Consider the following 23,298-nt stretch of genomic DNA (forward strand, 5'->3'; position numbering starts at 1 on the left):
GAAACACATGTCGGCCGCATGAACCGCGTTCCCACCACGAATCTATTAAACCTTATCGGCGGTAGACTATCGAAAAACTCTCGGGACAAACGCGTCGCGCGGCGAATGGGGGATCACCGGATCTCCGGAGGGAAAAGGAGGAGGACCGTCTGAAAAGAAACGGGCCAGTTGTGTCCGGCATCGGAGGTACATCGCGGTTATCGGCGTAAAGCCGCGTTTACACGCGTGTAAAGCTGGTACGAAGGCTGGTTGACACCGAGCGAGGCGAGGACGGCACCAGCGGAAGAGAATCAACCAGAAGGGGGTGAGATAGGGAGGAAGGAGGCCTAACGCACGGTACGGGATAAGGGAGGAAGAAGGAGAACTCGCGGACACCATTCCAGCGATGCCAGGGTCGTGTCGTAACAGGCTGGAGTGACACCACAATGCGGTGTAGCAATTTGTAGGCTCGCCCTTCGTCCTTCCTCCCCGGTGTGTCTCTCCCTGGGCCTCCAGCAGCCGCCTCTTCCTCCGCTTGTATTTATGAGCCGAGTCGGGAGAACGCCTGTATCGGTTCCTCTCGCTCGGCGAAGGCAGGAAGGACGATGTGTGCAGGGGCCCCGGCACGAAACGAGCACACCGGAGAGACCACGGGCTGCCGATGGACGACGGAACAAGAAGACGACCACGACGACGACGACGACGACGACGACGACGGCGACGAGGAGGAGGAGGAGGAGGAAAACACCGAAGCAACCAGAGGGGGAGAGGATGGACAGAGAAGAAGCACGAAGGAGGGTTAACTGGACGAGATCAGCGTCGCGATAGTTGTCTCTTCTGCGTTTATTCGCGAAGAAGACACACGAGAGGGAGGCGAAACAAGGTGGGAGAGACGCAGAAACCCGACGAACCGGGGAAAAACAGGAGGGATAGAGAGAAGAGGCGCACACAGGCTCGGAGGAGAGACATCTGCCGCGGTCGGATTCATGCGTTTGCGCGGAATAAGGGACCCGGGCGAGGAAGATAAGGGACGCTGATGGACCTTCCTTCTCCGCTTCTTCTTGTTCCTCTTCTCTGCGCCGTCTTTCGCTTCTTCCAGGCCTTCCTTGCCCTTTTCCTCCTCCCTTCCCTTTCACGTCACCCGCTCATTGCACACACCGCCGGCCGATCGACACTGATAGCCGCAACGACTGTTCGCGGGTAACCGGCCACGACGGAATTTGCGACTTTGCTTTTGTGCCTTCCTTCAGTGATCCTCTAGCTAGGGGGCGAGAGGGGGTGCAGGGAAGCGTGCCCCTTTGTACCGATAGATTCGAGCCCGAGATTTCGGGAACCTTCACCCGGGAAATTGAATTCCTCTGGTAACGCGGGTATTACCGATTTCGAGAAACGCAATTAACCGTTGCTCGCCCCGCGTCTTTATACGGGAGAAATCAGGGGGCAGGTGCAATTTCAGTTCCCCGATCCTTGGGGTTACCATAGAGAGACGACTTGTTGGCTAAGCAAACTGAACAACGCAAGGACAAGGGGAGTAGATCTTAATTCTCGCCAGAAAACCTCGGTCTTACGTCACGTTACATAGGAGTAGAATCTTCGTATCTACAAGAGATACATTTTTATTCTATCCATGGTTAATAACCTGATCTTATGGCTACGTCAATGTCGTCCAATAAGGTTCTATCCTACTTTGGACAAAAGTCGAGGCTTTATTCGTTCTATCTTCAAAAAATATATCTACGTTATTGAAGCGAAGTTCTAAAAATTAGTAAATTTACAGGAATCAAAAGGTAAGCACTATACACCATCTGTACATGGTTTGAAACGACAGAGATAGCAATTACAAATTATATTTTAATGTAGTCAGCGCGAAACAATTTGCTTTTAAATTCTGATAAAACTAAGCGGATTCATTGATTCATCAAAATATGTACGCCAAACAATTTGAACGATGTAAACAATATTTCTATTAGCAGATACGCGATTTTCAATACAGAAACGATACGTTGTCTGCGGGTTACATTGAACAAAATTATCGTGAAATGATCACATTCATAATATTTGGAATAAAATTAATGGTTCTCTTTATCGGATTAACTCTTTTGGACCTCGAATTTAAATTCGGTTTACGATTGAGTTTCCCTTACGAACATGTGATATTTATTAATCTTTATTAATATAGAGTGCATTGCACGTGGAGGAAAATAAATGCATAATTTCATACGTATACACGTATACGTAATACACATGTGTGAATATGTACTGTAGATACATCGTAACAGCGTTTACTTTAAAATTCATTGTACACATTGTTACCGTCGGATTTGAAACGGTTAAAGTTAATGAAAAAAATACCTTAACTTCCATACACGCAAACTGTTAGTTACCAGTTTCATTTTACCTCGTACCGACTATTCCTAACTCGTTTTTAATGACCACACAATGACACTCGATATTAAATTTCAAAGAACATGCAATAGCTGCATACATTTTATATTTCAAGAGAAAAAAGAAAATATTATCAATTCCAAGCATTAGTCGCTTCAGAAACTTCTCCGACAAAGGAAGTGTACGACTACGAGCACCGTTTGAAGAGGATCTGGCTAAAATTGTGAATACCGTAAAGCATAAACGAACTATAAAACATCAACCGTATCTAGCCAGCCGTTTCAACAAAAAATATCTTTCAACATTCAAATTTCGACATTGTCAAATCGGACTCAATCTGCACGCAAACAAAAGCTTATGATAATATGAGCAAAGTAATCTTCTCGTACGTTAACTGTCTAGGATCAATAATTTTAATATACTTCAGTTTCGTATAACAGTAAAATTCCGAAACAAATTCTCGTCGCGACATAGCCAAAATGAAACGTTAAAATTTACATTCCCGTGATACTGTTGTATTTTTTTATTATAATAGAGTAATATATTTAATACGATTTAGACTATTCGCTGTGCGTTTACCTCTCGGCTGACGAAACAAGACCGAAGAAGGGTACAAAACCAGATATTGGAATCTTCGTACTATTTAGGGATTACGCGTCAGATTACATCGAGTTTACATTTATGACTAAAAGATGTCACGATTAGTCTGATTTACAACGAATACAGATAATTTCCATGAAGAGGCTACGAGGATCAGTCTGCCTAGGTCTTAATTCGTCGCTTCGAACGACCGATCCTCCAAAGAGTATCCCAAGCCCCGTTAAATTTGCAAAAATGTCCACCCCCAGCCGTCACCCGCAATCACGTAAAGAAGCAACCGCACGCAAGACGAACATTCAATTACCATATAAAAGAGGGGGTAAAAAAGAACGTCGAGAGAAGTGTCGCTATCGGGGAATCTCGCGAGACACAATGAACAGCACGCGAAGAAGCAAGAAACACCGAAGACTAGGCGATAGGCGCGGCCCGAAGCTGTCGCTATTAGCGCGTCGACAACGATTACAACGAGAACGGGCCGCGAACGCAATGGAACGATTCTCCTCCCCTTTTACCGACCCTTCTTCCTCACCCACCCAACCCCCCCGTCGACCAACGGGTTTCGCTCACCTCGCCGTCTCGTCGAAACAAGTCGATGGCGCGCGAAGATATTATTTACGATGGGGCACGATTCAATAAAACATTCTATAAAATCATTGGTTATTAATTTGACGGGTTCGCGCGACGGGGGGTGATTGCTGCCTCTCCGCGGGGTACCTTTTATCCCTGGCATCGTCGATTACCAGCACGATACAAGCGAGCCAGACCTCATCCGCCTCCTCCTCGAGCACGAAGCCGCGACCCTTCTTCCATCCGGCGATTTCGATAACTCAAAACGGCGCGTTTTCAGCGGAAAATAATCAAGATCGAAACGGGGGATGATGTTTCTCGCTATCGACGCGACGTTTAGTCCACGATCCTCGACCGCCCTCGAAGGGCCTCGAGTACTCGTGCCCGGGAGAATGGAAAATAAAATTCGTACGATAGACTTGCTATCGAAGGAAGTCCTCGAGAAACGAGAAGAGGCTGTTTCGAGTCTAATAATTCTCTAGAGTGATCCTAATATAACATAGATTCTTGAGATTTGAGAAACTCCTGGAACTGTATACCGACCAGATTTGTATTTTTTTTAAATTGATCGAAAAATTGAAAACCGAGTGCGCAAGAACGTTTGAAAATCGACCACAGAACGGAGAGATTCGGCGAACCTTTGGTCCGAATTCCGTTAGACGGACTCTTCCATATTGGTATCAAGAGAAAAAGAGGTAACTAATAGCTCCTGTAATCCTCGAGCGATCAACACATTCCGCGTATCGCCGCGAGTCGTTCGGGCAATAGAAACTACGCAATAAGGAACTGGTTGGTAATAAGGAGTCGGCGATGACGCGGGCGATATCCAAAAAGGTAAAACAGTTTTCGCCGCGGGTCTCTCCAGATACCTTACAGATAAACAAATCCCGATTCGCGAGACTTCCTGTTCGCCGGCGAATTCTCACGAGACAGCGGCGACGACGATCGCGAATCGAGCCAAGAGAAAAACCGCGCGCTTCGCCGGCCAAACGCAGATAAAGAGCCACTGACGTCAATTATTTTTAATCTCGCCGTTGGTCGCTTATCGTGCATTTGTCGCGAGGTCCGTGCCTCTTTCTCGAAGGACGTATCCACGGGCGTTATAAACGTAATCGCGGTCGTCGTCGTGGCGCGTCCTTTTCCGAAATCGACGAATTTTTGTTGCACAAACCGAGCGAACAACTGCTCGCGCACTTTAGAATCCTTCGCGACGATAAGCAGAGATAGCTTAATCTTTAAGGCAATCGCGTTATTCCGTCGCGAATTTCAGGCACGTATCGCCATCGCGACATAAATTTTAACGATTTCTTCGAAGTTACGACTTTCGGAGAACGTGGTCGTTTATTTTTTTTTTTTCTTTTTCACGAGTGCTGACCGTTCACCGTATGGAAATAATCAGGAAACATCGACCGTATTGATACGTAACAGCGTTTCCCGCGAATCCCTCGAATTTTACTTTTTCCATTACCTTCGATGTTATTAAAACCGATCTTTTATCTACAGTCAAACTTTGGACAACGTTGAAACATGAATGCGGTTACGACTTTATTTTACTTAACTTCGAAGACGTTTGAATTGCACGAAGAGGATTATTAGCAACGACTGCGATTGATGTTGAGTAGGATTCGTTCTTTGAGAAAAAGAAACGTAATTTTTAGAATATTCGAGCGATCTACGAGGTGTTCGAATAAATTCTGATATCGATTAAATTTATTTCGAAAACTTTGCAATTTTCCCTCGCATCAATGAACTATACTATTCAAAGTCGATGACAGTTTTGCTAAAACGGACGACCAATAGCAACACGATTGAAAATTGAATGTTTACTGTCGTCAAATAAAAATGTGAATACGTACTACTTAATTAGCGTTACGTTTAACAAAGCCATAATTTTTAGCAGTCCGTTTTAGTTTACTCGGAATTGGTAAAAATTTAAAGTTGCATCCCGGGTTGTTGCAAAGTCTCGTTGAGCAATAAAAATTAATCCAAGACTTTGCGGCGCTTTAGGCGTGTTAAAATGAAGGGCTAGGATACAAACGAAAGCCGGTAGACGCGCGTCGTTCGCGTTCGCTCGTTATTAACTCGATTACAGGTGCTCCCAATTAGCCGTCACGCGCGTGGCGCGCCGTAGCGTCGCGTTCACAGTAATTACTGGGACGTTAACGTAGAAACAAACTGGTCGCGGGCCCAAAGCGAAAAAACGAGCTCCCCGAAAAATCGGCTCGATTTAGGACGAACAAGACAAGGGGGAATAACGAACGCGTCGTCCACGAAATTCTGAAAACGTATCGAAAACAGGACCGAGACTATTTATTTGCATTCAAATATTTTGTGCACGGATAAAATATCTAAATATTCTGGTAACATTTTCGAGTAACGTGTCGATAATATATTGATCATTCGTTAAGAATCGACGATTTTACTCATCGTAACGGTTCGGTGGAAAATATATAGTAGTATTCGAATAATAATAACTAGACTGCGGATGTTTATGCATTTATGGGAAATTTTAATTCTCAAACGAAACTACAGAATGCACTTAACATGCAAAAATATAAGAAATGCTTAAGACACGAATTATTATATTTAGGGGTTAAAACCATCTTCTGCAAACCTCTGATTACATTAATTTCACTAATAAAAACATGAATTTGCATGAAAATTCGCCGTCTAATAATAATAGTACGATAATATCCGAGTACTGGTATTCCAATATCAACATTCTAATCGTGAGGTTCGAATAAAAATATTTGTATATTGATCCTCGAACAGTAATATTCGAATATTAATACCGCAATAATAAATTCACATGATAATGCTCGAATTGAAATATTCGTGGTGCTCGAATGCCTGTAAAACTATTATTATTAAGTAACTCGGATAGTCCCTAGCTAGAGAAAGAGGGAAAGAGAGAGAGAGAGAGAGAGGAGGTAAGGAAATAAAAGGACAAACGCCTGGTTGGGCGAGCTGCTGCTGCCACGTGAAAGTGGACGACGACTTTCGTGATCGCGGGCCACGTGATCCAGCCGCGACACAAGGGCGGCGAGGGACGAAGGATCCCGCGGAATCGGCACCCGCGATCTCGTCTGGCCTCGATCGTTTTACGCTGAGATCGAAAAAAAGAAAAAAAAAAGAAAACTGGCTGATACGAATTTGTGCAACGGGCCCGACCGTCGGCCGTACGATCGATACGATCGGAGTCGTGGAAGTCAATGGCTTTAATTGGCGGCTACGATAACGCGTGTCATTTGCTATTACGTAAATACTTCGCGTTAGAACCGCGAAGATCGAAACGGAAATCGTTTGACGCACGTACGAACCGAATTCACGGAAATTTCGGGATACGAAAATCTCGAGAAAAGATTTCCTAACGTCGCATTTTCGTCATTTTCTTCTATTGACCAATCTAAACCTATAGTTCGGAAACAGAATCATTGACAAAAGTAACGTTGAAACAAAGTACTGGAAGAAAAACTTGCTACTTGCACGACCGACTCACCGAATACTGATTTGTTATGAAATGTATTTTGAAAATATGTCTATTATAGATTTTGCATTTAACTGAAAATTTATAAATGAATATGGGAATGATTCCTTATAGTAAAATAAGATGAAAATGTGGAATAAAATTTTTTCTAAGGATCGAATACAATTTTGCTGACACGTCTGTTCATTACTCGCTGTTTCTACTCGTACTGATGTCCAACTAGAAGCTCCAGAAAAGAAGCCTTAGTTAAAAAATGGTCGTAAATGTTTATATAAAAATATTTCCATAGCGCCAACGAATATTATACGAAGCTTCCAAGACCTACAAATTGTTCTACACGGTAAATAGAATTCTGAGATAGTTATCCGCGTCAACTGTGAATACTAACCTTACCAAACGTCGTTTAATTTAATTAGAGAAATGGATGCAATTTGCAAGAAACACTTAAACCATACGAAATTTAAATAGAAATATTATTTAATTTGAAGATTTAAAAATTACTACGAACTCCTATAAACTAGCGTTCGAGTACGCGCAGTCTTCGAAAGAGCGTAACTTAAAATGACGGATTCGGTAGTTATGATACTATCCTCTGACAATAAACTGACGCACGGAATCGGTTTTTCGGCATCCCATTACGAAACACAAAACAAACCTCCGAAGCGACGGGCTGCAACAACTACCGGTGTAAGCCAAAAGGTCTTTGTACTTTCTCAAAGATCGTCCAAGAGACGAAGAACAGCAACAATCGATCTCGATCAACAGTGAGCGCGACTAGTTCGATTATTATCTGATGGAATCGTAACGCAACGGTTTCTTTACTATTGGAGTACACACGCGGTCGAGCGCTACATGCGTGGTCGACCACGTGACCCGCGAGCTCATAAGGTCAGCTGACGAGCTGACAACAACGGAGCTGTCGAGCGAGTATTAGTCGTTTCTCGTTCGCTGGCTAACTTTGCATCGAGTCGATTGAAAAAACAGTTGTACGAAATATGGAAACGCGCGAGACTCGCGTATCGCTACGACGACTCCATTATTTTCGAACGGATTCGAGTGTGTCTGAAAAAATTCCCGCCAATCGAACGACGGGATCCGAGTACGCGATTTACCTGGATACGCGACGTGGAATCGAACTCGTTCGAACGGATCGAGCACGGTTCGTTAAGAATGGCGTAAAGGGTTTCTTTGTATGCGACTAAATAGCAAGCGACGCGAGTAAGTCGAGACAGTTTACACGGTAGGTAAGCGGCGAGTGGAAACGCGGCCTGACAACCAACGACGCCCAATCACCTGTCAAGCAACGTGGCGGCCGGCTAAAAGCACGCCGTCCGAGAAACCCGTTTTCCGGGTAACTCGTCGCGGCGCACGACAAACACGATTTAACACGCGTCGCGCGGGACACGATCGCACGTAGGAACGAAAAGAAAGCTGCGTGACGGGAAGAAAATGGAATCACATTGATTACGACTCACGTTTCAGCGGTTTCGGGTTGCTCTGTTTGCGGCGTGACATCCTCTACGTTCTGCCATCACCAAATCATCGTCAACATCGTGCTTGACATCGTCTAAGATACGCCGCAAGAAGACGAAGATTGGTCGTCCCGAATCGTCGTGTCGTCGTCAACATATAACAAATGACACTGCACACGCAACGAAAATAGCGTTAGACGAAACAGGTTGGTACGAAAGACAATAAAAGCGAATTAAACGAGGAGTAAAGGAAAAAAAAAATAAAGCGAAGAACAGCGGAAATAACACTTCGAGGCACAAAACGTTTCCCGATCACCGGACAATGTACGTCGCTTGCGAACGCCTTCCCTACCGTCGTACGGTTTCGGGCGGTTCGAAGCGTCCTTTTTCTTCTTACCCGCGTTTACGGCCGGTTCTCGCGTTTTCCACGCACGAGTGCCGACGGAGAACGCATACACGCACCACGACAGCTCGTACCGCGGCCGCTGTCAGCGAGCAACTAAACAAACGCGATATACCAAACAACCCCCACTCCCGCGAACGCAGCGTGACTACGTGAAACGGAGTGGGGATACTAGAGAGGTGTCAAGCTCCGCCCACAACGCGCGGTCTCTTTACGAACGCGGGAAATTTTAAACTGTACGCTTACCGGCCGACAGTACTAGCTAACACCCAGATGGCGACACTGTGCTACATCGATCGTCTGTTCAGAATAACAACTATATATAAACCGTAACAACTATATATAAACCGTAACAACTATATATAAACACTTTCTACGATATTAAAGAAAACAATAATTAAGTATTCTCATTATTCTTGTACAATCTCTCGCAACATATTAAATGTAATAACCAATATTACAGTCTAACAAACGTTACGAAAAAATACTCGAATCGGAAAAGATAGAATCGATTGATTCTTCGATCGATAGTCTACTTTATGAAATGGCTATTTCGCCCAAAAGAATCAAATGTTATGAATAAAAATGGTAACGATTAATCGATGAATTTTGGGAGTTCTCTAAACGACATCTGCGGTACTGACACTACAGCTCTTTGTTCTCGTTTGGTAATCGAAAAAGAATTTAGTATAGATTATCGATAGTAGATATCAACGGCATCTTGCTTACCTACAGACGAGATATGCAAGTAAATTCGCAACGATACCAACAGGCTATAGAAAAAGATCATAACGCTTATTATGGCAGGAAATGAAATAACAGAATTTGTTTTGTTTTTTAACAGAATGAAAGCTGTACGGTCCAAAGTTGAACATCAAACCACCGACGAGGTATACGAGTAGACTTATCACCTAATGTATTTTTTCGGCCCGATTCTCTGGGGCTCTAGAGCCCCATTACCATTTTCGTGTCACTCGCAACGTTACCAATAGATTTAGAAACGAACACAAGAGGAAGTGAGACAGAAAATGAAATTTCAGAAATTTTATTATTTTTTAACAGAATGAAAGCTGTACGGTCCATAATTGGACATTAATCGATTAATTTCATTGGAGTAATCAATCGATTAAGGTTATTTAAAAATTTCAAGATTATTAAAATACCTAAAGATGTATCTCATTGATACGTACACCGCAAATCCTCTAATTTTTTATTTTAAATTGTAATATATCATTTATTCAAAAAATAACTCGGTAAAAACGTATTTGAGACTCGAAATCGAGGAAGATATGTGAATCTATAAGAAGAACGCAGCCATCAGCTCATATTATTTGCTATGTAATTAATTATTATATTAATTACATAGTAAATAATAATCCCCAGGTCTCACCGCGTGGAGGTTGCTGCGAATGGAGACCCACCCTAGCCTCGCCCCAACCACCCTTCCTTTGGCGAGGAATTCGAATACCTATCTAAGAGAGAAGCTATCGAAAAGTTAAAAATGAGGTACAAAGAGAGAGTTCTTAAAAGAACTGTTCAACGAAGAGATGAAAAACCTAACAAAATGTCAATACATGTGAGATGATACACATGTTTTCTAGAAACGAAATTGAAATGTGCAACTGTACGTACGTACTCTGACTGATGAATAGATCAGAAACCTAACGAAATGTTGATACATGTGAGATAATCCAACACATGTTTTCTAGAAACGAAATTGGAAAGTGCAACTGCACGTACGAATCCTGATTATTAAAGTACCAATATGTACTTTATTATTATTCGCTCCTTCTTAAATGAATCCTTTCATTATGACAGTGTTTAATAAGACACTGAAGATCCTACCAGAAATGTGCAACTGCACGTATGGACCTTGCATATTATAATACTAGTATATACCTTAATATTAATTATTCCCACTTAAATTTACGCACACGGTTCAATAGTACTTAATACAACGCAGGAGAACGCTTATATCTATATACATTTGTACTTATATTCTAACGCAGTTTCTGGAAACGAAGAAATATGAGGAAATATTTTCTTCTTGGTGTCTTCATCAATCCCACGATGTTTTTCTAAAATAGAAACTCATATACAATAAATATAACCGATATAAAACGAAGAAATATGAGGAAATATTTTCTTCTTGGTGTCTTCATCAATCCCACGATGTTTTTCTAAAACATACATTCATATACAATAAATAGAATTATATAAAATATATCTCCAAGAACGATCAAGATGGAATCCGTGTACCATTTCCAATTCCATTCTTCAATGATTATATATTCTGTAACAAGAACTTGTTCAAAGGATTAATAGCTGGAATGAACGTGTATTAATGAACACAGAAAAAAATAATTACATACGAATGAATGAAAAATATGAAATTAATATTTGAACTAAGGCTTTCACGAGTAAAAATTGATATTAAAAAGTTTAAAAACATAAATATTACGTAATTGAAATTGAATGAAATGTTAAATTCGTCTCAGTGTTAAGATAAATACCGAATAGATTGAAAATTGTATTTATTTGTTACCGTAGATTTTATTTTTCGTTTCTTTTATGAAATAAAAAGATTTTCCAGACGTATACATTGCAATAATTATATTTTACTGTATTGAAAACTAAATTACGTTCGTACAGAAAAAGCAGTAACGAACGAAAATGTCGATTCTACGCGGAAATTAACTTTCAATATGAAATATCGAATTGCAATTTGCATATCCTTTTGATGCAAGCATTCTATTTCCCAACAATTAAAGCAATGATCGCGAACAAACTTTGATTTATGCAAGGAATACAGAATATTTATAAAAAAATTCACTATTTATAAATAACAATTGGATTGCAAAGATTATTATATCCCGTAAAAATTATCAACTCTAATAATAAATAATTAGTGATATAGATATATATATACTGGAATCATAAATTCAATCTACAATAAAATTAATCATAATATAGCATTTTTGAATGCATTACAAATCTGTGATAAAAATGTATACATAAAAGTTATAAATTTGTACACGTTATGAAGAATGAAACAATTGGTCTATTTACAACAGTACTTTCAAGCAGTATTTCTTTTGAGGAATATATAAAGAAAAGATGTATTTCAGATAGTTAGAATAAACGTCCACTCGTCTTAAATTCAAACAACCCGTGAGTGGACCATTCTTTCTTTCGCAACGCTAATTTATCAAATAAAAAACTATACGCGAGTGGTGCTTGTTATTCGTTAAATGAACCGCACAGGGTTCTTTTATTAATTAAATCGCGTGCACCCATATTAAATCATGCGCAACACTAATTTTAATAATGACGTTGAGCCTTTCGAGGCTTTGCAGAATCCCAGCTTGCTTCTTGGGTGATCCTGGTGCAGTGGCCAGCGTTTTGGCCAGCTTTTGGGCATCGAATCGCAACTCTAATTAATAAAAAACGCGACAAGTTAAGATCGCAACGCTAATTTATAATATAACAATTCCAAACGCGATTTATAACAATAAAAGCAACCGCGAATGGTGATTATTCGCAAAACTACCCTGAAAACTAAACGCGAAAAACAATTATTCGCAACGCTAAGAGCAAACCGATCAGTTAATTCGCAACACTATTTTTAAATAAGAATAAAAGCAATTGCGTATGGAATTCGCAACGCTAACCTGAAAAGGAAACGCGAAAAATAGGAATTCGCAACTCTACAAGCAAACACGATTATTGTATATTCGCAACTCTATCTTTAATGGAAATATATTTATGTTTCGCAACGCTAATTCAAATCGCGTTGCCCAAAAATGCTGGTTCAGGTGCTGGCGTCTTCAGTTGTAGCTAGAACATACATGCATAAAACAAACTAACTACTTCAAGCTACTTCAAACTATAATAGAGTGGCACATATGGGGATGAAGTTAGACGTTTTAAATATCGCAACACTACGGGGCAACAACGCGATAAATCAACAATCGCAACGCTAATTTATAATAGAAAAATTCCAAACGCGACTTGTAACAAGAGAAGCAACCGCGAATGGTAATTATTCGCAACACTACCCTGAAAAGCAAACGCGAAAAATAGTAATTCGCAACTCTAATTCGCAATCGCGTTTACTAATAATTCGCAACGCCATTTTTAAAGCAAACTCCCGGTTCCTAGGTTTGCATAAAATCAATCGCGTATCATGTCTATAAGCAACACTAACACATCAACGCGATAAATATTTGTTCGCAACTCTACGAGCAAACGCGAACATTGTATATTATTCGCAACTCTAACTTTAATCAGGGGCTATTGGTACATGTACATACACATGTACTGGCCACAAAATAAACTAACTACTACTAGTACTACAATTAGGGTCGAATTTTGGCATTTAAAGTATCGCAACGCTAAATAAAAAATCGCACGATTAATCAAGATCGCAACTCTAATTTATAACATGAAAATTACAAACGCGGTTGACATCCATTATATGTATAAAAGAGTAAAAGAGCAACGCGAATCGTGATTGTTCGCAACACTACCCTGAAAAGCAAACGCGAAAAATAGCATTTCGCAACTCTACAAGCAATCGCGTTTATCAATAATTCGCAATGCTATTTTTAAAGCAAACATTTAGTACCGAAGTTTGCAAAAAACCAATCGCGTATCGTGTCAAGTCGCAACACTACCCTGAAACAGGCAACGCGAAAAACAGTGATTCGCAACTCTAAAAGCAAACGCGATTATTGCACATTCGCAACTCTATGGATATTAAAACCGCGAGTTGCCCTGATGGCTGGCATGTATGGTGCAATCATGTACCAGGTACATGCATACGTGAACCAGTCAACAGAATACAGGGGAGGGATGGCTGGCATGTATGGTGCAATCATGTACAAAGTACATGCATACGTGAGCCAGCCAGAAAAATAAACTAACTACAACTACAGACGAGTTAAGTGACAAAGTAGTAAGAAAAATGACTTTCCATCCTCATCCAAAGATGAAGATGAAGAGCCATTTGTTGCAGCCCATTCTTGAGACAGTTTGTCAGGGCCTCTTCAGCTCATATAGAGCCTTTTCTTTCTTCGGCGGTCCTGCCGATGTCTGAAACTTACTTAAGACTTGGCTCGAGATTTTGTGCAATACGTAGTCTTCCAACAATATACGAATTGTTGAAAGAGCATACGTGGTGAATCTCGAGGGGGACGAGCGTTTCGTAAGGGACCTAATCACGACCGCGAGCGCGAGAGAGCGACTTTAAGAGTCGCGCGATTCGAGAAGTCGAAAATAAAGCTAAAACAAACAGCATGCACTGTTTGGATCAGCAAGATTTCTACCCTCGAAATCGTAACTACAGGGACAGAACTGCCACGCGAAAACGCGCCTACCCGAGTAACTAATGTGGACAGTCCTGCTCTGACCCTACCTACTTAAATCTAGCAAACATACCAGAAAGTTACCTACCTACCTAACCCTATATTTAAAAAATTGCAAAACTCAATCAAGCAAACAAACACTCCACGGTTCTCATTCTCAATGTCCGGGCGCGACCTAAACTAGAGAGGACTCCCCGGGGTTCCTCCGACACCCGGACATAACACTTCATTCATACTCTAAATGTACATACCAGTTTCTGAAATCGTCTGACAAAGGCTAATGACTATTGCGTTTTTATATTTTATACGTAAACATTTATATAGACGCGTTGATATAATATACTAGTTGATAAAATATATTTTATATATGCTCTTATGTATTTGTCTACAATTTCTTGTACCCATCTCAATTGTGTCGTCAATTTGTTGTTTCTTTACTATTTTAACGATTATTATTATCGATATTATTAATTTACTTGCGTAAAATTCAAAAAAACGTAAATTTTATATTCTTATTACATTTCATAAAAATGTAATGTTATGAAATACAATATCATTTGAAAATTATAATGAATTTTAAAACGACGCACTTCCACATCCTAACCACACACACACATGTGAAAAGTACGTCGTGCACAGTTCACTAACCAATGTCAGCCGCTAAATGTTATTAGAAATTCTTACAAACTAAATCATCGTGACCATTGCCTTCGCTCATGCAAGTAACGCCTGGGCACGTGCATGAGTTTAGGCAACGAACACGGAAAAATTAGTCTGAAAATCCTGATTAGAAAAGCTGGTTAATAGCTAAACGGTATTTCGTATTTAATTTTTAGATAAAATGACTCGATTTTTTATATGTAATATATCAATAATAAAATACGTTAATATTTAAAAACATTATTATTCAAAAAAACTATTATAATTGAAATTTAGTTATTTAAAATGAAAGACTTTATTAAGATTTTATGATAATTTACTTTGAGAATTGAAATTCATTATCGAAACAAATTTAATAAATAGTTATTTAAAAAATTCAAAGTCGATTCCGTCGTCAAAGTAAATTTTTAAAATATGTAACTGGTATAAAATGCATGTTACTTTGACTCAAAAATCAACCTGTCACGAAATGCCTTCTTGCACATTAAATACATCATACGATATATTAATTAAGTAAACGATCAATATTTAATAATTTATGTTAATGTTCTACTCGATATAATGTTTTCACATTATATTAATTCATTTTCTTCTCAATCATATGATTCATATAAAGTTGATAAAAATATTTTATATATTTTATAAAAATTGTGTTATATTTATTTGTAACATTAAGAAACGCGAGTGCAAGAAGACCCTAAAACCTGCTCTAAAAAATATAACAGTTGATGTTACTACTCACGGGTATTTTTCATACCCGCGGTCACTTAACTCGTGAAAGAAACTAAGTATACAACTGGTCACCCGTGTTGATTAGGATCTTTCATCCTACAACATGGTTGGGGACCAGAGGAACACAAACATCATGCAACTCACCAGTGGTGACTTGAAATCATCAGTCATCCCTCCGTTCAGGATCAGGTTCAGAAACTGTAAGAAAAATGCAAGAAAACAATTAGAATCTATTGCTGAAATTATAGGGATTTTTAATTAAAAATTTCAAAGTATAAATTTATACTTACGTTGTTCGCTCGTGGTCCACCACCCGATATAGTCCTCCGGATACTTCTGCTAGTTCTCAGGATCAGGTTCAGGCACTGTAAGAAAACTGTAAGAAAACAATTTAAATCTATTGTTAAAACTGTACAAAATTTTTAATTAAAAATTTGAAAGTATAAATTTATACTTACATTGTTAGCTCGTGGAGCACCGCCCAATAATCCTCCTCGGCGATGCACTGACTCTAATTCCGGTAACGAGGAGTTTAAATATCAAATTGAAAAAATAATTAATTTTATTAAGAAGTATTAAATTAGATTACCGCGACCGAAGATTGAAATCGGCGAACAAATGACTCTGTTATCGCGATTCAGAAAACAAGTAGAGCCACGATGCTCTGGAAATAATTTAATACTGCGTAGGAAACACTGCTTCTATCCTCGCGTTTGCCTAACACCGTAAACGACAACGTTACGTTGGGGTCACTTTGCCCCAAGAAACAAACTTGTTGCTACGCACAATCACTGAATCTACCGGCCGCATTGCGCGCGGCCAACAAATTTCCTGGAAAAAAAGACCTGAAAAGAAAGGGACACAGGATGGAAGAAATACAACAAGCACACCAGTGCTTTGCCTACTGGTTTTCTTTTTCCTTCTTACAAGAATTCGTCAACAGAAATACTGCTTTACTTAGTACGACTGTATACATAGTTTGTAACGTAAAAGTTCAATGCCACGAAGGCGAAATATTCTCAATCAATGAGAATTTCAACGATAAAATATTATTTACAAAAATAATTAAGTACAAGCAATTATTCAATTTGTAAATATTATATCACTAAGTTTCATAGTTAGAGTTGTAAGCATGATTATGTTCACTTTATCGAACGTTAGAATATCCCGTAATTATTATAAATATTCCGAAATTTGCAACAATTAAAGTTCGTTGGTTATTTATGCTTGAATAGCATACTCCAACTATGTAGTTTCTACGTTTTCTTAAACTTGCATCGAAAATGTATGCAAATTACAATTACAACAACTCATAAAGAAAGAAATATGAACAATCAATTAAATAAATAACACTTGAAAATATTCAATCGCGATCAGAATACAATTAAATATAAACTATTCCAATTTATCGTCAATATCTACCGACGCCATTTGTATATACTTCGATATATATCGAAGTGGATAAAAAGTTTGGTAACGATTTTCATATTTTATCTTAACATTGGCCGATTAGAAAATTATAATCATGCTTGCAATGGATGATTTAATAAAGAAATAAAAATATATAAATATTAATATGCCCGTTAATTTTTATTACAATTGTTTAAACGTTACCAATACTCCTTCCAAAATTTGTCGAGTTGCCTGCCATCTGTTATGGTGTCGTTTACGTGCCAATAAGTTTCCATGGCGTCGAATTTCAATCAGAGACTGCTACTGAAATAAAATATAAATTAAATCATAATTAAACAATAATTGATAATAATGAGGAAATACCAAAAGGTTAGAAATACGTACTTCGTCTTATCACGACAATTTTTACAGCAGGAATGGCGCCCCCTCGCTGTACCCACCAACACTCGCGAATTGGGGAGGAGTTCCGTTGTCAGAATAGCTTCTATTTCGAATAGAAACGAAATAAAAATGCATCAAAGTACGTGAACAATAATTATAATTGAGGAATGATTAAATTCAAACCGTATGACAAGAAATCGTAATTAAATTCAGAGAGACATGTTAATAATTAACACCGATCGAACGTTAGAGAAAAAGCGCGAAACCCGATTCAATTTTTGCCACAATTCCGACTCAATTTGTAGTAGAAATGTATTAATATTACACGAAAGCATCGCTAGAGAGTAAACGCGTGTAGTAATAACGATGAAATATCAACAGGTTAGAAATACGTACCTCGTTGGTAGCGAAACACCGACAAGTCTCGACACGTCTTGTCACGGCAATTCTTACAGCAGGAATGGCGCCCCCTCGCTGTACCCAGCAGCGCTCGCGAATTGGGGAGGAGTTCCGTTGTCAGAATAGCTTCTATTTCGAACAGAAACGACATAAAAATGCATCAAAGTACGTGAACGATAATTATAATTGAGGAATGATTAAATCCAAACTGTACTACAAGAAATCGTAATTAAATTCAGAGAGACATGTTAATAATTAACACCGATCGAACGTTAGAGAAAAAGCGCGAAACCCGATTCAATTTTTGCCACAATTCCGACTCAATTTGTAGTAGAAATGTATTAATATTACACGAAAGCATCGCTAGACAGTAAACGCGTGTAGTAATAACGATGAAATATCAACAGGTTAGAAATACGTACCTCGTTGGTAGCGAAACACCGACAAGTCTCGACACGTCTTGTCACGGCAATTCTTACAGCAGGAATGGCGCCCCCTCGTTGTACCCAGCAGCGCTCGCGAATTAGGTGGTGGGTGGCGGTACCCTCCGATCTTTCCCGAAGCTTCCATTTCGAGAAGAAATTCCTTGACTTCGAATTTCAGAGACTGTAACAGAAATAAAATGCAAATTAAAAGCAACTGTATTACAGTAAACATAATTAAAGAACAATTGAACTTGAAATAATATGTATAGGATACGTTTTACAATTTCGTTTAGAGGGATATAAAGAATCGACGCCGGTTAGATATCGAAGTAAATGTGCTAAATACGATTCAACTTTTCTCACGATTCCGACTCAATTTATTGCAGTAATGTATTAATTTTAAACGAAAGCATCGTCGGAAAGTAAACGCGAGTAGTAATAATGAGGAAATTGCAGGTTAGAAATACACACCTCGATCGCGAAACGCCAATAGATCTAGACGCGTTCGAACACGTCTTACCCCGTCAATGTTTACGATAGTAATGGCGACCCCGCGTGATACCCAGCATCGCTCGCGAATCAGGTAGAAGGGAAGGGGAAGTTCCGATATCTCGCGAAGCTTGCATATCGAAAAGGAATAGGGACACCTCAGGTAGAGACCGCGGATACAAAAAAAAAGGACGAAGATACTGAGCCTACGTACTAGAACAACGTAAATACCTTGACTGTAAAATCATACTGATGGATGACAAATTCTTGCATTCGTTCACATTATTCACTTCGATGATTACACGCAATTATGATTCACAAAGTTACATTTTTACTTTTTGGATACGTAAAATGATAGTGAAGATCAGCTTAATTCAGAAACTGTGCTAAAATTTATCCTTCTTCAGACAGAGTATTCAATAAGTATCAAAAAGTAATATAATTAAAATTTATTCCTTGTAACGATAATCGACTGTGAAGTTACAATATCGCGAATTTGTCGACACTTTCCATTCCGTAACACTCACTGCATCTAAATAACAGGTTTTGGAATAAATATAGCTTTTATAAACAATAGTTTAATAACTAATTAGGTGTTCTTTACACGACCGATTCAACACGAGGTTGTGTTCTACCGAATCGAAATACTGATCACGTAAACAATGAGTAGTTTTACAGCGCACTCTGCATTTAAGGACAACGACTACATGAATCATATTTCACCCGTTCACTGACGTCGGTAACGTCAGCAAATTCACGAATTTTGCTCCTGATACAATATCGACAAAAGTTTTTATAAAAAATTATTTACAGTCAATCATTGTACGGTCGGATGGTTCTACAGTAAAAGATACTTTTATCACAGACAAGGTATACGAGTAGACCTTTCACCTAATGTATTTTTTCGGCCCGTTTCTCTGGGGCTCTAGAACCCCATTACCATTTCCGTGCCACTCGCAACGTTACCAACAGATTTAGAAATGAACACAAGAGGAAGTGAGACAGAAAATGAAATTTCAGAAATTTTTTTATTTTCTAACGAAATGAAAGCTGTACGGTCCATAATTGGACATTAATCGATTAATTTCATTGGAGTAATCAATCGATTAAGGTTATTTAAAAATTTCAAGATTATTAAAATACCTAAGGATGTATCTCATTGATACGTACACCGCAACTCACATGTATTTACGCATGGACAGCTTTCAGAATTCAAGAAAGAAGGCGAATGTGAGTCTTTCTTTCTTGCTTTCGAAACAGCTGAAATCCGAGGTAAAGACTAGACCTATCGCTAGTGGGATGAACGCTATCGCTGTACCACGAGTGTTTTATAACATGAGATACACTCTTCCAAAGTGGAACAAAATGTTAAAAAGATCATGCATCAAATTGTAAGGGGATCCTCGTAAGAAGGCTTTACTCTTCGTAATGGTTTTAATGGGTCGATTAATGGCTAGCTTATGGTCACTGGTGGTCAACAGTGAGGTTGACATTAAGGTCAGCGGCCCAGTGAAGATCCAGAAAGGGTCAAGAGATGGGAACAATCGAAATAGCATTGTTCTCTAACGGTTCTTATCTCTTCACGTTGACACTGTCTCCCCACTCTTCAACTTCCCCACTGGAAGGCTACCGCTGGACAAACATTCTTCAGTTCCCCTGGAGCATCCAGGGGAATCGGGTCTCGCGGGCCGAAGTCAGGCCATTCGTGGAGCGGTGACCAGTGGGGTGACCAGGACTGACCAGGGCTGACCAGGACTGACCAGAACTGACCACTACTGACCAGTGCTGACCAGTGGAGATCCGATGACTGACCACTACTGACCACTACTGACCAGTGCCGGACCGTGATGACCACTGGTAAGAACTATTTAAAATTGTTCTCCCCACTTCTATTTTGTCGTTTAATACCAATTGAACGTTATAGAACTGTCGTTTCTTATGTTACAGCTGGACCTTTGGTGCTTCCTTGGTAATGGTAACTAATGCTCAACAAGTAGTAAGTTCACTTCACTTGTTTATGTTATTATCACAGAATTGACCAGTTTATTTTATTTGTTTGGTCATAATGCGGTGTTGTTTTACTGTCCGGTTTTATCTGGTTATTATGTGTTCCTCCTCTATTTCTACTTCTACCTTATTTTTTGAATTGGCATAATTGTGTTGGATCATGTACCATTTTTGTTTATATATTATTTTATGTATTTTGTTTGTATATTATTTTATGAATTTCGATATCACTAATTAGAATAAGATTTTTATTCTTGTTCTATTTCGCTAAGATATTTTGTTTAATTCTTGGGTATTTTCATTCTTTGATTTCATCGTTGGATTTTCAATTCTGTGTTGGATTTTCAATCTTTGTTTCTGTTCGTCTTTGAAATTTGTATGGTTCTTCGGATAATTTTTGTAGTCATTTGCTATTTTACTTCGACATTATACTCTCGTTACGCAAGTATAGGTAGAATACTTTGTTCGTAACATGTGTAAATTTTGTACATTTCCTTAGGTAGGTTTAGCATCGAGAATCTTATAGATTCTCACTTTTAGGTACATCAGCACGACTAATTATTCTATCGCTTCGTCTAGTTTGCATGGTATTTATTAAATTTCCTTTCGTATGTCACTAATATGGGTATCAATTTTAGTTTCAGATTATTCGCAGGGACATCGAGGGAGTACGCCACATCCGCCGAGGGACATTTAATTCTAAGTCGGTTAGATTTAAGCTTCGTCGCGAATCTTAAAATTAACGTCGAAGATTTCTTTATTCTACATATTTGTGCGTTCTACCAAGCAATTATTCAATAAGTAGCTTCTCGTTTTCTCGTTCCCTCGTTCCTAGCTTCGGTCACCGCTGTTTCATGGATTGAAACATGTGATCGGCCGTGTATCTGGTCCGAAAGATCTAATCGCCTTCCCTTGGTAAGCTTGATTGAGGGAAAACGGCACTTCGCTGGAAGGTGTGGAGTTTCCGTATTCTGCGGAAACGCATACCTTCCAGCGGAAGTCGACCCTGTTTCAGGTACTCTCTCTTTTGTCAGACAACCTAAGTCGGGTCCTTCGGGCTCCCGGCGGGTTGCGTTGGAGAAATGGAGACCTCGATTCGGGGTTGCAGTTCTCTGTTTTCTTGTTGAGATCGAGTTAGCAAGGGCAGTAGGTTCGATCCTCGGATCCGCTGCACGGTTCAGCATCGCGTCGCGTCGCGTCGCGTATCCCACGATTTAGCTTCATCCCTCTTTTTAACCATATAATTGCTTGGTACAACATCTAAGGAACTTTGTTTCCTTCTATCGTCCGAATTTTAGCTTCAACTTGACTAGATTTGAGCTTCGACGTTAATTTTAAGTCTCTAGTGTATCTGCGTATGCCAAGTAATTATTTAACAAGTAGCTTCTCTCGACTCGTTCTCTCGTTTCTTGCTTCGGTCACCACTGTTTCGTCGAACGAAACATGTGATCGGCCGTCCAGTTTGTCCGAAAGATCTAGTCGCCTGCCAATGATAGATCGATTTCTAGAAATAGAAATCAATCTACCAAGGGTAGTGTTGATTCGATCCGAAGATCTGCTGCATGGTTCAGCATCGCGTCGCGTCGCGTCTCCAACAATTTAGCTTCATCCCTTTTTAAACAAAATAATTACTTGGCATGACTAATCTAGTTTCTAAGGATGTAAAAGGGAGATCGATGGAACTTGGATTCCATCTATCTCCCTTCGGGTCTCCACTCGCAGCAACCTCCTCGTGGTGAGACCTGGGTAATATTATTTAGCGTTTAATTAATAATCGTATCACTCTTAGCTGGGTAATGCAATTGTTAATTAAAAACTAAATAATATTAGCAAATTGGCTGCGATCCGCTTTGCATAGGACATCATAAATATAAAGCTTCTTCGCTAAGTTAGTTTGGATTCTCATTGATTCATCAAAGATTCTAGAGTATTGTCAGAGACGAGGTATACGAGTAGATCTTTCACCCAATGTATTTTTTCGGCCCATTTTTATGGGGTCTCGAAACTCCATTACCATTTTCGTGTTATTTGTAATATTACCAACAGATTTAGAAATGAATTTCAATCCCTGCATAGTCAACTCACATGTATTTATGTACACACTACAGCTGTCAGCCCATCAATACTAATTCAGTGAATAGTTTGTCAACTGACCACCATCCATGAGAAGAGGGCGCTAAAATCACCCCTGAATTTTCAGGTCGGTATGGCAGTCAGATTGGGCCACGAAAGTCCATAAGGTGTAAGATCTATTCATATACATCGTCTGTGATCATACAATTACATATTATCCGACGAATGGATCGCCAGCAATTCACACTGACCATCAACAGAGGTCTTCTAATTTCTACTAATTCTCGCAAGTTCTCATTCCCAATTTTATTTCTTTATACATATAAATAATATCTTAAACAAAAATCACATTATAATTATATATGTATACATATATTTTAGTAATTACCATATAATATTTAATGTTATTAAATAATAGTATTTAAATTAAATGTACTTATAAAGTAAATAAATGAGTAAC

The 23,298-nt window shown here is 39.2% G+C and overlaps 1 protein-coding gene and 1 long non-coding RNA gene across 2 annotated transcripts in view; one reads left to right on the forward strand and one right to left on the reverse strand.

Annotated features, from left to right (window-relative positions):
• Nucleotides 1-9,004, reverse strand: part of Ush (Zinc finger protein ush) — a 238,936-nt gene extending 229,932 nt beyond the window's left edge. The window contains exon 1 of the mRNA XM_076778009.1: nucleotides 8,494-9,004. Within this exon, the coding sequence (XP_076634124.1) occupies nucleotides 8,494-8,533 (40 nt within the window). The 5' untranslated portion in view covers nucleotides 8,534-9,004. The remainder of the gene's footprint in view (nucleotides 1-8,493) is intronic.
• LOC143348135 (uncharacterized) overlaps nucleotides 1-23,298 on the forward strand; it is a 253,899-nt gene that overhangs the window by 92,413 nt on the left and 138,188 nt on the right. The gene's annotated exons all lie outside the window — the stretch shown is intronic.

Source organism: Colletes latitarsis, chromosome 11 (assembly GCF_051014445.1).
Source record: "Colletes latitarsis isolate SP2378_abdomen chromosome 11, iyColLati1, whole genome shotgun sequence".
NCBI lineage: Eukaryota > Metazoa > Arthropoda > Insecta > Hymenoptera > Colletidae > Colletes > Colletes latitarsis.